The sequence below is a fragment of the Pseudophryne corroboree genome, chromosome 6, assembly GCF_028390025.1.
Source record: "Pseudophryne corroboree isolate aPseCor3 chromosome 6, aPseCor3.hap2, whole genome shotgun sequence".
Taxonomy (NCBI): domain Eukaryota; kingdom Metazoa; phylum Chordata; class Amphibia; order Anura; family Myobatrachidae; genus Pseudophryne; species Pseudophryne corroboree.
In genome coordinates, this window is record NC_086449.1 from 80,461,614 (window position 1) to 80,480,428 (window position 18,815).

At 45.7% G+C, this 18,815-nt stretch overlaps 1 protein-coding gene across 1 annotated transcript in view; it reads right to left on the bottom strand.

Moving 5' to 3' along the window:
* The window catches only part of LOC134936271 (dynein light chain Tctex-type protein 2B-like), a 43,236-nt gene extending 25,802 nt beyond the window's left edge, over positions 1 to 17,434 (bottom strand). Inside the window, exons 1-2 of the mRNA XM_063931288.1 lie at positions 17,233 to 17,434; positions 13,505 to 13,612 (exon numbers count right to left, since the gene is read on the bottom strand). Of these exons, the coding sequence (XP_063787358.1) occupies positions 13,505 to 13,612; positions 17,233 to 17,325 (201 nt within the window). The 5' untranslated portion in view covers positions 17,326 to 17,434. The remainder of the gene's footprint in view (positions 1 to 13,504; positions 13,613 to 17,232) is intronic.
* Positions 17,435 to 18,815: the final 1,381 nt, after the last annotated feature.

The window sequence follows — 18,815 nt, forward strand, 5'->3', positions numbered from 1 at the left end:
CCTGGTGGGCCCTACTTGCCCCAGTCCGACACTAATAGCAGTAGCTGGAGAAGTGTAAATTAACCCCCCCAACCATCCCCCCCCCCCTTCCCCCGTGTACCTGGAGGCTATCCCGGCATTCAAAATGAAAGTCGTGATGGTCGCAATGTTTCCGATGGTCGCAATGTTCCCAATCGATGTTCCGATGTTTTTTTTGGGGGGAATAAAAATATATATTTTTCTTTTTTTAACTAAAATCATTTGGGATAGGGTTAAATTCATGTTCTTCACATAATTCACTCATAAAAAATCCCGACAATTTCTGAGCGGTTTTTGGGGAAAAAAAATCGCCAGTTAAGTGGTTAAGTAAATGAATGTACCCATGCATGCCTGCTACTGCTATTGGGAGTGAGCAGGAAGGGAATGCATTTCTATATAATATGACCGCATTGCTAAAGATCCTTTATAATGAAGCTCCACCTAGTGGTATATATTGGTATAGCAGGTGCAGAAACCATTCCCTTTTTTTTTTTTTTAAGCTTTGTGTCTTTGGGCCTAATTCAGACCTGACCGCTAGCAAGCGATTTTTGCGCTGCTGCAATCAGATAGTCGCCGCCTACGGGGGAGTGTATTTTAGCTGTGCAAGTGTGTGAACGCATGTGTAGCAGAGATGTACAAACAGATCTTGTGCAGTCTCTGAGTAGCCCAGGACATACTCAGCCGCTGTGATCACTTCAGCCTGTCCGGGTCCGGAATTGACGTTAGGAACCCTCCCTGCAAACGCTTGATCCTGCCTGCATTTTTCCAGACACTCCCTGAAAACGGTCAGTTGACACCCACAAACATCTTCTTCCTTTCAATCTCCTTGCGATCGCCCGTGCGAATGGATCCGTCGCACAAACCCATCGCTGAGCGGCGATCCGCTTTGTACCCCTGCGAAAACGCACAGCAGCGATCAGGTCTGAATTACCCCCTTTGTGCAGTGTCTACACAGGGCCTTTTTGTCTGGTTGGCCAGGCCTGGTGTATAGCATCCTTTTTAGTTGCATTCTAGGTCTCTCTGTACTGTCCTTTATACGGCGCTGTGAAACACTTGTGGCGCCTTATTAAAATTTTTTAATAATAATAATAATAATATTCCTTTTTGGTGCAGTAATTACTAGAGATGAGCGGGTTCGGTTTCTCTGAATCCGAACCCGCACGAACTTCATGTTTTTTTCACGGGTCCGAGCAGACTCGGATCCTCCCGCCTTGCTCGGTTAACCCGAGCGCGCCCGAACGTCATCATGACGCTGTCGGATTCTCGCGAGACTCGGATTCTATATAAGGAGCCGCGCGTCGCCGCCATTTTCACACGTGCATTGAGATTGATAGGGAGAGGACGTGGCTGGCGTCCTCTCCATTTAGATTAGGGTTGAGAGAGAGAGAGAGAGATTGACCTGAGGCTGTGATACTGTAGAAGAGAGTGCAGAGTTTAGTGACTGACGACCACAGTGACCACCAGACAGTGCAGTTGTTTGTTTTATTTAATATATCCGTTCTCTGCCTGAAAAAAACGATACACACAGTGACTCAGTCACATACCATATCTGTGTGCACTGCTCAGCCCAGTGTGCTGCATCAATGTATATATATATCTGACTGTGCTCAGCTCACACAGCTTATAATTGTGGGGGAGACTGGGGAGCACTGCAGTGCCAGTTATAGGTTATAGCAGGAGCCAGGAGTACATAATATTATATTAAAATTAAACAGTGCACACTTTTGCTGCAGGAGTGCCACTGCCAGTGTGACTAGTGACCAGTGACCTGACCACCAGTATATATAATATTAGTAGTATACTATCTCTTTATCAACCAGTCTATATTAGCAGCAGACACAGTACAGTGCGGTAGTTCACGGCTGTGGCTACCTCTGTGTCGGCACTCGGCAGCCCGTCCATAATTGTATATACCACCTAACCGTGGTTTTTCTTTCTTTCTTTATAGTCATACTAGTTACGAGTATACTATCTCTTTATCAACCAGTCTATATTAGCAGCAGACACAGTACAGTGCGGTAGTTCACGGCTGTGGCTACCTCTGTGTCGGCACTCGGCAGCCCGTCCATAATTGTATATACCACCTAACCGTGGTTTTTTTTTCTTTCTTTATACATACATACTAGTTACGAGTATACTATCTCTTTATCAACCAGTCTATATTAGCAGCAGACACAGTACAGTGCGGTAGTTCACGGCTGTGGCTACCTCTGTGTCGGCACTCGGCAGCCCGTCCATAATTGTATATACCACCTAACCGTGGTTTTTTTTTCTTTCTTTATACATACATACTAGTTACGAGTATACTATCTCTTTATCAACCAGTCTATATATTAGCAGCAGACACAGTACAGTGCGGTAGTTCACGGCTGTGGCTACCTCTGTGTCGGCACTCGGCAGCCCGTCCATAATTGTATATACCACCTAACCGTGGTTTTTTTTTCTTTCTTTATACATACATACTAGTTACGAGTATACTATCTCTTTATCAACCAGTCTATATATTAGCAGCAGACACAGTACAGTGCGGTAGTTCACGGCTGTGGCTACCTCTGTGTCGGCACTCGGCAGCCCGTCCATAATTGTATATACCACCTAACCGTGGTTTTTTTTTCTTTCTTTATACATACATACTAGTTACGAGTATACTATCTCTTTATCAACCAGTCTATATTAGCAGCAGACACAGTACAGTGCGGTAGTTCACGGCTGTGGCTACCTCTGTGTCGGCACTCGGCAGCCCGTCCATAATTGTATATACCACCTAACCGTGGTTTTTTTTTCTTTCTTTATACATACATACTAGTTACGAGTATACTATCTCTTTATCAACCAGTCTATATTAGCAGCAGACACAGTACAGTGTGGTAGTTCACGGCTGTGGCTACCTCTGTGTCGGCACTCGGCAGCCCGTCCATAATTGTATATACCACCTAACCGTGTTTTTTTTTTCTTTCTTTATACATACATACTAGTTACGAGTATACTATCTCTTTATCAACCAGTCTATATATTAGCAGCAGACACAGTACAGTGCGGTAGTTCACGGCTGTGGCTACCTCTGTGTCGGCACTCGGCAGCCCGTCCATAATTGTATATACCACCTAACCGTGTTTTTTTTTTCTTTCTTTATAGTCATACTAGTTACGAGTATACTATCTCTTTATCAACCAGTCTATATTAGCAGCAGACACAGTACAGTGCGGTAGTTCACGGCTGTGGCTACCTCTGTGTCGGCACTCGGCAGCCCGTCCATAATTGTATATACCACCTAACCGTGGTTTTTTTTTCTTTCTTTATAGTCATACTAGTTACGAGTATACTATCTCTTTATCAACCAGTCTATATTAGCAGCAGACACAGTACAGTGCGGTAGTTCACGGCTGTGGCTACCTCTGTGTCGGCACTCGGCAGCCCGTCCATAATTGTATATACCACCTAACCGTGTTTTTTTTTTCTTTCTTTATACATACATACTAGTTACGAGTATACTATCTCTTTATCAACCAGTCTATATATTAGCAGCAGACACAGTACAGTGCGGTAGTTCACGGCTGTGGCTACCTCTGTGTCGGCACTCGGCAGCCCGTCCATAATTGTATATACCACCTAACCGTGGTTTTTTTTTCTTTCTTCTTTATACATACATAGTTACATAGACATCTCTTTATCAACCAGTCTATATTAGCAGCAGACACAGTACAGTACGGTAGTTCACGGCTGTGGCTACCTCTGTGTCTGCACTCGGCAGGCAGTCCGTCCATAATTGTATACCACCTAACCGTGGTTTTTTTTTCTTTCTTCTTTATACATACATAGTTACATAGACATCTCTTTATCAACCAGTCTATATTAGCAGCAGACACAGTACAGTACGGTAGTTCACGGCTGTGGCTACCTCTGTGTCTGCACTCGGCAGGCAGTCCGTCCATAATTGTATACCACCTAACCGTGGTTTTTTTTTCTTTCTTCTTTATACATACATAGTTACATAGACATCTCTTTATCAACCAGTCTATATTAGCAGCAGACACAGTACAGTACGGTAGTTCACGGCTGTGGCTACCTCTGTGTCTGCACTCGGCAGGCAGTCCGTCCATAATTGTATACCACCTAACCGTGGTTTTTTTTTCTTTCTTCTTTATACATACATAGTTACATAGACATCTCTTTATCAACCAGTCTATATTAGCAGCAGACACAGTACAGTACGGTAGTTCACGGCTGTGGCTACCTCTGTGTCTGCACTCGGCAGGCAGTCCATAATTGTATACTAGTATCCATCTCCATTGTTTACCTGAGGTGCCTTTTAGTTGTGCCTATTAAAATATGGAGAACAAAAATGTTGAGGTTCCAAAATTAGGGAAAGATCAAGATCCACTTCCACCTCGTGCTGAAGCTGCTGCCACTAGTCATGGCCGAGACGATGAAATGCCAGCAACGTCGTCTGCCAAGGCCGATGCCCAATGTCATAGTACAGAGCATGTCAAATCCAAAACACCAAATATCAGAAAAAAAGGACTCCAAAACCTAAAATAAAATTGTCGGAGGAGAAGCGTAAACTTGCCAATATGCCATTTACGACACGGAGTGGCAAGGAACGGCTGAGGCCCTGGCCTATGTTCATGGCTAGTGGTTCAGCTTCACATGAGGATGGAAGCACTCAGCCTCTCGCTAGAAAAATGAAAAGACTCAAGCTGGCAAAAGCAGCACAGCAAAGAACTGTGCATTCTTCGAAATCCCAAATCCACAAGGAGAGTCCAATTGTGTCGGTTGCGATGCCTGACCTTCCCAACACTGGACGTGAAGAGCATGCGCCTTCCACCATTTGCACGCCCCCTGCAAGTGCTGGAAGGAGCACCCGCAGTCCAGTTCCTGATAGTCAGATTGAAGATGTCAGTGTTGAAGTACACCAGGATGAGGAGGATATGGGTGTTGCTGGCGCTGGGGAGGAAATTGACCAGGAGGATTCTGATGGTGAGGTGGTTTGTTTAAGTCAGGCACCCGGGGAGACACCTGTTGTCCGTGGGAGGAATATGGCCGTTGACATGCCAGGTGAAAATACCAAAAAAATCAGCTCTTCGGTGTGGAGGTATTTCACCAGAAATGCGGACAACAGGTGTCAAGCCGTGTGTTCCCTTTGTCAAGCTGTAATAACTAGGGGTAAGGACGTTAACCACCTCGGAACATCCTCCCTTATACGTCACCTGCAGCGCATTCATAATAAGTCAGTGACAAGTTCAAAAACTTTGGGTGACAGCGGAAGCAGTCCACTGACCAGTAAATCCCTTCCTCTTGTAACCAAGCTCACGCAAACCACCCCACCAACTCCCTCAGTGTCAATTTCCTCCTTCCCCAGGAATGCCAATAGTCCTGCAGGCCATGTCACTGGCAATTCTGACGATTCCTCTCCTGCCTGGGATTCCTCCGATGCATCCTTGCGTGTAACGCCTACTGCTGCTGGCGCTGCTGTTGTTGCTGCTGGGAGTCGATGGTCATCCCAGAGGGGAAGTCGTAAGCCCACTTGTACTACTTCCAGTAAGCAATTGACTGTTCAACAGTCCTTTGCGAGGAAGATGAAATATCACAGCAGTCATCCTGCTGCAAAGCGGATAACTGAGGCCTTGACAACTATGTTGGTGTTAGACGTGCGTCCGGTATCCGCCGTTAGTTCACAGGGAACTAGACAATTTATTGAGGCAGTGTGCCCCCGTTACCAAATACCATCTAGGTTCCACTTCTCTAGGCAGGCGATACCGAGAATGTACACGGACGTCAGAAAAAGACTCACCAGTGTCCTAAAAAATGCAGTTGTACCCAATGTCCACTTAACCACGGACATGTGGACAAGTGGAGCAGGGCAGGGTCAGGACTATATGACTGTGACAGCCCACTGGGTAGATGTATGGACTCCCGCCGCAAGAACAGCAGCGGCGGCACCAGTAGCAGCATCTCGCAAACGCCAACTCTTTCCTAGGCAGGCTACGCTTTGTATCACCGCTTTCCAGAATACGCACACAGCTGAAAACCTCTTACGGCAACTGAGGAAGATCATCGCGGAATGGCTTACCCCAATTGGACTCTCCTGTGGATTTGTGGCATCGGACAACGCCAGCAATATTGTGTGTGCATTAAATATGGGCAAATTCCAGCACGTCCCATGTTTTGCACATACCTTGAATTTGGTGGTGCAGAATTTTTTAAAAAACGACAGGGGCGTGCAAGAGATGCTGTCGGTGGCCAGAAGAATTGCGGGACACTTTCGGCGTACAGGCACCACGTACAGAAGACTGGAGCACCACCAAAAACGCCTGAACCTGCCCTGCCATCATCTGAAGCAAGAAGTGGTAACGAGGTGGAATTCAACCCTCTATATGCTTCAGAGGTTGGAGGAGCAGCAAAAGGCCATTCAAGCCTATACAATTGAGCACGATATAGTAGGTGGAATGCACCTGTCTCAGGCGCAGTGGAGAATGATTTCAACGTTGTGCAAGGTTCTGATGCCCTTTGAACTTGCCACACGTGAAGTCAGTTCAGACACTGCCAGCCTGAGTCAGGTCATTCCCCTCATCAGGCTTTTGCAGAAGAAGCTGGAGACATTGAAGGAGGAGCTAACACGGAGCGATTCCGCTAGGCATGTGGGACTTGTGGATGGAGCCCTTAATTCGCTTAACAAGGATTCACGGGTGGTCAATCTGTTGAAATCAGAGCACTACATTTTGGCCACCGTGCTCGATCCTAGATTTAAAGCCTACCTTGGATCTCTCTTTCCGGCAGACACAAGTCTGCTGGGGTTGAAAGACCTGCTGGTGACAAAATTGTCAAGTCAAGCGGAACGCGACCTGTCAACATCTCCTCCTTCACATTCTCCCGCAACTGGGGGTGCGAGGAAAAGGCTCAGAATTCCGAGCCCACCCGCTGGCGGTGATGCAGGGCAGTCTGGAGCGACTGCTGATGCTGACATCTGGTCCGGACTGAAGGACCTGACAACGATTACGGACATGTCGTCTACTGTCACTGCATATGATTCTCTCAACATTGATAGAATGGTGGAGGATTATATGAGTGACCGCATCCAAGTAGGCACGTCACACAGTCCGTACTTATACTGGCAGGAAAAAGAGGCAATTTGGAGGCCCTTGCACAAACTGGCTTTATTCTACCTAAGTTGCCCTCCCACAAGTGTGTACTCCGAAAGAGTGTTTAGTGCCGCCGCTCACCTTGTCAGCAATCGGCGTACGAGGTTACATCCAGAAAATGTGGAGAAGATGATGTTCATTAAAATGAATTATAATCAATTCCTCCGCGGAGACATTGACCAGCAGCAATTGCCTCCACAAAGTACACAGGGAGCTGAGATGGTGGATTCCAGTGGGGACGAATTGATAATCTGTGAGGAGGGGGATGTACACGGTGATATATCGGAGGGTGATGATGAGGTGGACATCTTGCCTCTGTAGAGCCAGTTTGTGCAAGGAGAGATTAATTGCTTCTTTTTTGGGGGGGGTCCAAACCAACCCGTCATATCAGTCACAGTCGTGTGGCAGACCCTGTCACTGAAATGATGGGTTGGTTAAAGTGTGCATGTCCTGTTTTGTTTATACAACATAAGGGTGGGTGGGAGGGCCCAAGGACAATTCCATCTTGCACCTCTTTTTTCTTTTCTTTTTCTTTGCATCATGTGCTGATTGGGGAGGGTTTTTTGGAAGGGACATCCTGCGTGACACTGCAGTGCCACTCCTAAATGGGCCCGGTGTTTGTGTCGGCCACTAGGGTCGCTAATCTTACTCACACAGTCAGCTACCTCATTGCGCCTCTTTTTTTCTTTGCGTCATGTGCTGTTTGGGGAGGGTTTTTTGGAAGGGACATCCTGCGTGACACTGCAGTGCCACTCCTAGATGGGCCCGGTGTTTGTGTCGGCCACTAGGGTCGCTAATCTTACTCACACAGCTACCTCATTGCGCCTCTTTTTTTCTTTGCGTCATGTGCTGTTTGGGGAGGGTTTTTTGGAAGGGCCATCCTGCGTGACACTGCAGTGCCACTCCTAGATGGGCCCGGTGTTTGTGTCGGCCACTAGGGTCGCTAATCTTACTCACACAGCTACCTCATTGCGCCTCTTTTTTTTTTTGCGTCATGTGCTGTTTGGGGAGGGTTTTTTGGAAGGGCCATCCTGCGTGACACTGCAGTGCCACTCCTAGATGGGCCCGGTGTTTGTGTCGGCCACTAGGGTCGCTAATCTTACTCACACAGCTACCTCATTGCGCCTCTTTTTTTCTTTGCGTCATGTGCTGTTTGGGGAGGGTTTTTTGGAAGGGACATCCTGCGTGACACTGCAGTGCCACTCCTAGATGGGCCCGGTGTTTGTGTCGGCCACTAGGGTCGCTTATCTTACTCACACAGCGACCTCGGTGCAAATTTTAGGACTAAAAATAATATTGTGAGGTGTGAGGTATTCAGAATAGACTGAAAATGAGTGTAAATTATGGTTTTTGAGGTTAATAATACTTTGGGATCAAAATGACCCCCAAATTCTATGATTTAAGCTGTTTTTTTAGTGTTTTTTGAAAAAAACACCCGAATCCAAAACACACCCGAATCCGACAAAAAAAATTCGGTGAGGTTTTGCCAAAACGCGTTCGAACCCAAAACACGGCCGCGGAACCGAACCCAAAACCAAAGCACAAAACCCGAAAAATTTCAGGCGCTCATCTCTAGTAATTACTCCCGTTTAGTTTTATTTCTCTCCTACTCATTAATGTGAAAACGAGAAGGGATATACGCCGGGACATGGGCTCTTATAAGAGCTTGTCCCAGCAAAGAGTAAAACGAAAAGTGATAGCACTAACAAGATTATTTTCCTTCCAGGTTTGTACCTGCCCACGTGACTACACATGTGTAATACCAAACACATGATATGTGCATCTGGAACAATGCGGTACGCCATCTTCAGACGACATTAGACAAGATCTAAATTTAATAACCCCATAGTCATAGGGACGGCTGCTAGGAACACAGGGGTCTATATATTAAGCCTTGGAGAGAGATGAAGTGGAGATAGATAAATTACCAACCAATCAGCTCCTAACTGCCTTGTTACAGGCTGTGTTTGAAAAATGACAGGAGCTGATTGGTTGGTACTTAGGGGGAAATGTACTAAGCAGGGATAAAAGTGTAGAAGTGAACCAGTGGAGAAGTTGCCCATGGCAACCAATCAGCATTGACGTAACATTTATAATTTGCATACTTTGAAAGCTGGGGCATCAGAAAGTTTTTTGGCTAGGGGGGGCAAAATAAAATCTCAGTTTGGTGCCCCTAACTCCTGGCTACCTTAGACAGGTCTCTTGCACCTGTATGGAACTCTATGGAGCAGCTGGGAGTGGCCCCTTGTACACATTAGGCCAAGTAGAGCCCCTTATACACATTATGCCAGGTAGAGCCCATTACACACATTATGCCAGGTAGAGCCCATTATACATATTACGCTGGATATGACCCATTATACACATTATGCTTGGTAGATCCCATTATACACATTATGCCAGGTAGAGCCCATTACACACATTATGCCAGGTAGAGCCCATTATACACATTACGCCTGGTAGAGCCGCTTTTACACATTTACACCTGGTAGAGCCGCTTGTACACATTACACTTGGTAGAGACCATTATACACATTACGCCTGGTACAGCCCATTACATGTTCCACATTACGCCTGGTAGAGCCCGATACACATTAAGCCTGGTGGAGCCCGTTACAAGTTACACATTACGCCTGGTAGAGCCCCTGGGGATATAGGGAAAGAGGCACACATGGGGACTTAGAGGAAAGAGGAAGAAATGTGGATATAGGGGAAAGAGACACACATGGTGATATAGGGGAAAGAGGCACACATGTGGATATAGGGAAAGAGGCACACGTGGATATAGGGAAAGAGACACACATGGGGAAATAGAGGAAAGAGGCAGACATGGGGATATAGGGAAAGAGGCACAGATGAGGATATAGGGGCAGGGCTGTCTTTTCGTATGGGCTCAATGGGCTCTTGCCCAAGGGCCCCAGGAGTGGTAGGGCCCTAGGCTGATAGCTGAGGGTCCCCTCTTTCCAGGGGTACCAAATTTTTGAAAATCGGCCCTGGGGAACCGGAGATATCCAACTTCAAAGCAGTGGTCCCCATCCAAGCCTGTTAATTGTGCTTCCCAGCCAGATATCTCGGGTTCTGTCTAACTTAGAGTATTTCTGAGGGTATAATTCAAAATCTGGGACTCTCCTCTTTCAGTGGACACTGGCAGCTTGTCTCTACTATGCCCAGAACCAGAGACATCAGCCTTCCAGCAGATGGTTCCTGCTCCATCTCCACGCGCCTGGTATGCAGTTTTATATATTCATTGGTGGATTACTCTGGCTCTTGAACTCTGATCTCCAAGTCCCCAGTATCTCCTGTAAGGTGGGACTCTCTAGTTTTTTTATCCTGTTAAAGCTAAGAAATCTATTTCCAGGAACTGGAGATATCTGCAGTAAAGCAAGCTGCCCTCCCACCAGAAAATTATGAATATTAAGACCACTCCACTATCCACCCCTCCCCTGTGTATTACTATTAAACACCCCCTACCACCCTGGAAGTCATGTACCGGGGCCCCTCCATTCCGCACAATGTCCCCTTCTACAGTTTAGTGTTCTCCTTCCCACCCCATTTGTGCAGTAAAGGAGTAATTAGCAGAAATTATTTCTCCAGGTCCTACATGCTCAGCGAACGATAGAACACACGCTACCCACCGCGGGACATCAAAGCTGCCGCTGATAGCACCCCCCACCCCTACCGCTGATGGGTGGGTAGGGGCCCCATTGCATTGCTGTGCCCAGGGGCCTACATTGCGGTTAAGACGGCTCTGTATAGGGGAAAAAGGCACAGATGGGGATACAGGGATAGAGGCACATAGGGGAAAGAGGCATACATGTGGTCATAGGGGAAAGAATCACACCTGGGAACCTTGTGATATCCTCTATCCTATCCAGTCCAGCCAGGGGAAGCAGGTTTAGGAGGAGAACGGAGGAGCAGCAGGAGACCTGGGGGCGGGGCTACATGCAGATGAGTGAGGAGAAGAAGCTGAGCTTGTCTGGAGATCTAAAAATTCCCCTGCGAGGCTGCTACTCCAGAGTGGGGGATGGGGGGGCATACAACTCCCATGCAGGTAACTACCCCCCTTCACCTTTCCTCACCTAGTCCTAGCACTAGTTCAAATAGCGCTGTCCACCTCTGAGAGGAGGGGGAGAGAAGACCCAGCTGGGGGATCGTGGTGTAGTGCTCCCTTCTTCACTGCCGTAGCTTGCAGCAAGCAGCGGAGCGGGGAGAGCCTCTGCCGCTGGGTAACGTTATAATACAGCAGCGCAGGCAGCGCTGAAGCTGGCAGCTGCACAGGCGTGCGGGTCCAGGTGGACCCGCACGCCTGTACATGTTATATCTGCCTCCCCTGTTATATCTGCCTCCCCTGATATATCTGCCTCCCCTGATATAACAGGCGTGCGGGTCCAGGTGGACCCGCACGCCTGTACATGTTATATCTGCCTCCCCTGTTATATCTGCCTCCCCTGATATATCTGCCTCCCCTGATATAACAGGCGTGCGGGTCCAGGTGGACCCGCACGCCTGCACATGTTATATCTGCCTCCCCTGCATATCTGCCTCCCCTGTTATATCTGCCTCCCCTGATATAACAGGCGTGCGGGTCCAGGTGGACCCGCACGCCTGCACATGTTATATCTGCCTCCCCTGCAGTGCACATGGTTTTGCCCAATTGCTATCAAAAATCCTGCTGCGATCAATTTGGAATTACCCCCATAGTTAGGAGTTGATTGGCTGGTATTTTATCTCTCTCCACATTATTACTCTCCAAGGCTTAGTACATAGACCCCAGTGATAATGATATTGTGCACATAAGGAGAGGTTCAGTAACTCAGCACTTTTATGCCTGGCGTGAAATCTCTTTTATCTCCTGTGTGTGCCTCCCATTCACTACTGAGATTGGAAGCACTTTTTGGCAAGGTCCTCTGTGCACATATTTTTCTGCAGTTTGTTGTACCGTTCTGTTTCTAGACAATTTGGCTTCCAGTGTGAACAGTAAAAGAAAGCGCACTCCCCCCTTCCCCATAGACAATTCTAAAAAGTTATTTTTTTGTGCATGCGCTCCCGGAGATGGGGCGTGACCTTGCTAAGATGGGTGTGACCTTACTAAAAATGGGCGTGGTCTCGTAGGAAAAGACTACTTTACACCCCAGTTTTTGACCCTACATCCCCACCACAGGAAAGAAAAAATTCCCCCATACTATGCCCCACAGTAATGCCCCCTGCACCATATTAAGCCATACACAGTAATACACCTTGCACCATATTATGCCCCACACAGTAATGCCCCCTGCACCATATTAAGCTATACACAGTAATACACCTTGCACCATATTATGCCCCACACAGTAATGCCCCCTGCACCATATTAAGCCATACACAGTAATACACCTTGCACCATATTATGCCCCACACAGTAATGCCCCCTGCACCATATTAAGCCATACACAGTAATACACCTTGCACCATATTATGCCCCACACAGTAATGCCCCCTGTACCATATTAAGCTATACACAGTAATACACCTTGCACCATATTATGCCCCACACAGTAATGCCCCCTGCACCATATTAAGCCATACACAGTAATACACCTTGCACCATATTATGCCCCACACAGTAATGCCCCCTGCACCATATTAAGCCATACACAGTAATACACCTTGCACCATATTATGCCCCACACAGTAATGCCCCTTGCACCATATTAAGCCATACACAGTAATACACCTTGCACCATATTATGCCCCACACAGTAATACTTCCTGCACCATATTATGCATACCTCCCAACTGTCCCGATTCTCGCGGGACAGTCCTTATAACATTAAGTGCCCCTTACACCTTATTATACCCCACACAATAGATCCCATTAATACCATATTATGCCCCACACAAATAGTGCCTCTTACACCATATTATTTATGCCACACACAATAGTGCCACGGACATCATGTTATGCCCACACAGTAATGCCCCTTATAAATTATGCCCCTACCTGCTCATTGTCAGTGGTTAAACGCAGCATGCCAGCCCATCTTGTTTGCGCATCCCCTACCTCCGATAGTCAGGAGTCCCGGCAAATCCGGGGAGCTCTTTTCACGCCAGCATTCTTCTCCTAGTAAATGTCCCTTCCAAAATGGCCTCCACCCACTCTACCATCCTTCACAACTGTCTTCTCTCAGGTGGCGGTCATTTTAGGAGGGACATTTTCACAGTATTCTATGCGGCCGGCCAGACTACATAGAAAACTTTACACACTGGAACCCAGTGCAATTGCACGGCTGGCCCTCCCCTCGCAACGGCCCTGTGTACACTGTAACATAAAGCATTACTTTTGTGGTACTAATATGTATTATATGTACCTTCAGGTTCTTTTTCATCCTCTGGACAGCAAGCAGACCTGATATACTCCATGATGCCTGGTTGGTAATTGATACATTACCCAGGGGGAGTTTATTCCTTACTGGAATCTAGATATGGAGGACAAAGAGAAGGACAATATACCAATATACATTATATACAAAATATGCTGTTTAATAGACACCATGATAGTTTTCATCTTACAGAACTAACATAAATATCATGTTAATTAAAAAGCAAACAGTATCATTCTACAGTGCAGTGTGATCATTACCAGTGTATAGATACTCAGCATTATTATACAGCGCAGTGTAATCATTATTAGTGTATTGATACCACTCAGTATCATTATACAGCGCAGTGTGATCATTATCAGTGTATTGATACTCGGTATCAATTCATTATACAGTGCAGTGTGATCACTATCAGTGTATAGATACTCAGTATCATTATACAGTGCAGTGTGATCATTATCAGTGTATAGATACTCAGTATCATTATACAGTGCAGTGTGATCATTATCAGTGTATTGATACCACTCAGCATCATTATACAGCACAGTGTCATCATTATCAGTGTATTGATACTCGGTATCATTATACAGGTTCGGTATGAAAAACCGGCGTCCGGAATCCCGTCCGTCAGTATATCGACAGCGGGATCCCTGCCACCGTGATGCCGTCAGCAGTCAAGCACTAACAAGCCCCTTGCGGGCATGCTGCACTCACCACAGGTTATATTATCCCTCTATAGGTGTCATGGACACCCATAGAGGGTGAAAAGCCTGTGGTGCCGAGACTCTGGTGTCGGCATTTCAGCGCTAGTTGGGATTCCGCTGTCGGTAAACTGACAGCAGAGATCCCCACTAGCAGTATTGTAACCGCTTCCCCATTATACAGTGCAGTGTGATCATTATTAGTGTATAGATACTCAGTATCATTATACAGCGCGGCCTGATCATTATCAGTGTATACTCAATATCATTATTAAGATGTGCGTTGACCCCTGTGTTTTGTTTTTGGCTCCGTATTATTTTTAAATTGGTTTTGGTTCTAATTTTGCAAAACCACTCTCGTGTGTTTTGGATCTTTTTTTTTTTTACATTTTGGCATGTTTTCCTTCCTACACTATTTTTCACCTCCCACATTTCCAGACTATTTTGACCACCTCACAGCTTACATTATTGTTTTCACTAATACTCGCCAATGGCTGCATGAGCTGGCTGATCACTCAGCAACAGAGCAATGGAACAAACGCACAGCAGTTTATAGCACATCTATGAAACATTTCCACACAGCAGTGGCAGAAAAGAAAAGTAGAGCAAGATGGAATTGTCCTTTAGCCCTCCCACTAACTGTTAAGTTGGATATTAAAATGAACATGCACAGTTTAACAAACCAAGCACTTCAGTGACAGGGACTGACACTTTTGTGTCTGAAGTGCTTGGTTTGTTTGGGACCCCACAAAACAAGCCACCAATGGGCTTAAGGCAGCTAACAGTATTGTTTTGTTAATGATCTTTTCTCTACAGTGGAAGTTGTTGTCATTATCATCCTCACCCTCATCAGTGATAGCATCATCATCATCATCATCATCATCATTACACAATGTTAAATCATCCTGCTGCAATCCACCATTACAGAAGTCTCTGTACTTTGATATAATTGGCAGGAAAGATTTTCCTTACTGAGTTTGTAGTTCATTTTTATGAAGATCATCTTTTCCACATTTTCAAGAAGTAACCTCCTATGCCCATCACTCACAAGGCTCCTGGCTGTACTGAAAACTCTTTCCGAGTACACACTGGAGGGTGGGCAGCTTAAGAAAAACAAAGCGAGTTTGTAAAAGGGTCTCCAGATTGCCTTTTTTCCTCCCAGTAGTCAAAGGGACTGTATAACATACTCATTTGTACACTATCATTCAAATAAACCTCCACCGTTCTATGGATGGTTACCATATCTTATTGAGTCATGGTGGAAGGGTCAATAATGTTGTGCAATTCTTTGAGACCTGACCAGATGTCAAAATGTTGTGTCACTCTGGTGCACTGAGTGGACTCATCCTCATCACTGGTGGGTCTCTTGGTAAAAGTTATTTTTTTCCTGGCAGCAGCTGCAGCACTAGTACTTGATTGTTGCTCCTACTCTTACATCGACTGATAGTAATCCATATCGACTTATAGCGCTTATATTATTAATATGTGGCACAGTACTTACTGAGCATTATTGTAACACAATGCCAACTGCCTGGCCCTGAACACACACAAGTGTTAAAAAAAACAAAATATAAAACTTTTTTCAGTTTTTTTAACAAATGACAACACTGCGACTCACACAGAGCTTATTAATGTGGTGGCATGGCCTGGCCCTGAACGCACACAATTGTATTTTATTTTTTTACTTTTGTTATTTTTTTTATGTATTTTTTTATAAATTACAATAACTTCACACTGTGGCTCACAGCACTTATTATTAAAGCAGTGGTATGGTCTGTCTCTGAACACACACACACCTTTTCATAAAAAAAAAAAATATATGTGTGTGTGTGTGTATATATATATATATATATATATATATATATTACACACTGCTGTGAATCACAGCACTTATAATAATGGTGGCACACACCAGTGTGCACCAATAAAGGATTATTGCTGCACTGCGGACTATGAAAAAACCCCAAAACAGTTTGCACCAAGGGTTAATGATGCCCCTGTATTAGGAGCTCTGGGCTGCACTGTGGGCAGTTACAGCACCAGTGTGCACAAGTAGAGAGTTAAAGCTGCCCTGTATTAGGAGCTTTGGCTTACCATTTGTATACAGATGTATGTTACTGAGATCACTGCATAACTATTATTATGTAGGGTATGACCACCAGAGCAGAGATTCCTTGCAGGGATGGTGGCTTACCATCTGTATGCAAATATATGTAACTGAGATCTCTGCATTACTATTATCATGTAGGATAGGACCACCAGAGAACGGGTGGTCTTCAGTTTGCCGGCTGTCGGGATCCCAGCGCACAGTCTACCGGCACCGCAATCCTGACAGCCGGCATACCGACACTTTTTCTCCCTCTTGGGGGTCCACGACCCCCCTGGAGGGAGAATAGATAGCGTGGCGCGTGTAGAGCACATATGTCTTGCTGTGGCTTATTGCTTACCATTTGTATGCACATGCATGTAACTGAGATCTCTGCATTACTATTATCATGTAGGGTAGGACCACTAGAGCAGAGATGTCTTGCTTTGGCTGATGGCTTACCATTTATATGCAAATATATGTAACTCAAATTTCTGCATTGCTACTATTATCATGTAGGGTAGGACCACTAGAGGAGAGATGACTTACCTGTGGCTGATGGCTTACCATTTGTATGCAAATATATGTAACTCAGATCTCTGCATTACTATTATCATGTAGGGTAGGACCACTAGAGGACAGATGTTTTACCTGTGGCTGATGGCTTACCATTTGTATGCAAATATATGTAACTCAGATCTCTGCATTACTATAATCATGTATGGTAGGACCACCAGAGCAGAGATGCCTTGCTGTGGCTGATGACTTATCATTTGTATGCAAATATATGTAACACAGATCTCTGCATTACTATTATAATATAGTGTTGGACTACTAGAGCAGATCAAGTTTATGGTTAACATTAGCTCCAATGGGTCTGTAATGATACAATACTTAGGATAACATTAGAGTTCAGAGAGGTTCCTTACCAGTCTCTGCACCGATTTGTCCATAGTTTCTCCGTTACCGACCAGCCTAACACTGACCACAGACGCTCTCTTCACGCTGCCTTTAGATGTCATGCTGCTTTGTCAGTCCCTCCTCAGTCAGTTGTCAACTGGTAGTGGCAAAGCTGTGTTGGGAGGTACGGGTTCCAGGTAAATATCTTTGTTAACGGCTCCAGCTATAGAGCTTTGTGCATACCTGGACGAGAGAGATTTATCATGTGTCACTTGTACTGTGACAACTAAGCCTTTATGTCAATAAATAGAGTGCTGATATTTGGCTCCCACATAGGTGTGTTTAGTACACAGGGGAAATCCCAATAGTAGAAAGGAAACTCTTGGCTGTGTGAATGGAGCATTTGATTAGCACAATAGTCCATGTAAAATGCAAGACTCCCGATTAAGAGAAAATATAGGGATTTTACAGTGTGCCTGTTACCTCATAGAAAATAGAGGCCGCCATTTTATGAACTTCCTGCCTCAATAGTGTCACCGTTTCCCCTCAAACCATGCTTGGCTATGCCACGATTTTGCCCCGGTGTCTTATGAAGCCCAAACTATACTTTGACATGATGATATTATATACATTTGTCAAAACCATTCAGTTCACACACAAGGGTTTTTACTGTGTCCATTTTGCGGAGGCTTTTTTGGTCCCGATATTCACTCCATGGTATACTTAGCTTAAAGAGTAAATAATGTCACTGTTTGACATTAATATCTATTGAAGTATTACTGAGATAAAGGGGTATATTCAATTAAAGTCGGATCCATTCCGACATGTATTTGTCGGAATGGATCCGACAACCCCTATTCAAATCTCATCTTAATTCGACTTTTTCAAGTCGAATTAAGATGAGGGACGCAGAGGAGGAGAGGGGGGGGGGGGGCGAGCCGTGGGGAGACCAGTGGGGGACAGCCACCGGCAGCCAGAGGAGATCAGCGCTACAGTAGCGCTACAGATGTATGTCACACAGCTGCCCGACCTCATGGCAGTGTCCACCCGGGTCCAGCAAGCTTGCTGGAGCCGAGTGGACACTGCCGTGAGCGGTGCGGGTGTGTGTCATCCTGCTGCAGCGCTGTGCTGTAGCGCTGATCTCCTCTGGCTGCCCGCGGCTGTCCCCCGTCTCCGTGCGGCTCTACCCCCTCTCCTCCTCTGGGTCCGCATCTCAGTCCGACATCTTTTGATGTCGGACTGAGATGGTCGAAAAGGGGGCCAAAACCTGTCGGTTTTGGCCCCATTCTCGACACAAGCATGTGGATCGGAAGCTATTCCGCCGATCCACATGCTTTTCGACAAGTCGAATCATCAACTTGTCGAAAATATTGAATAGGTTGGAACCCCTTCCGACCTAAAAAAAGTCGACTTCAATTGAATATACCCCAAAGAATACACATTAAATTATTCTTAACTAAGGCCGCTACTTATCACAATGCGCCAATCCGGCTGATGCTTTTTTTTTTTAATCTTTAATTACTGCAGCACTATATAAAAAAAATACAATTATAAATGCAATTCATCAAGCAAATGGGTCCTGGAGTGGTAAGGCTTAACTTACAGTTCTGCA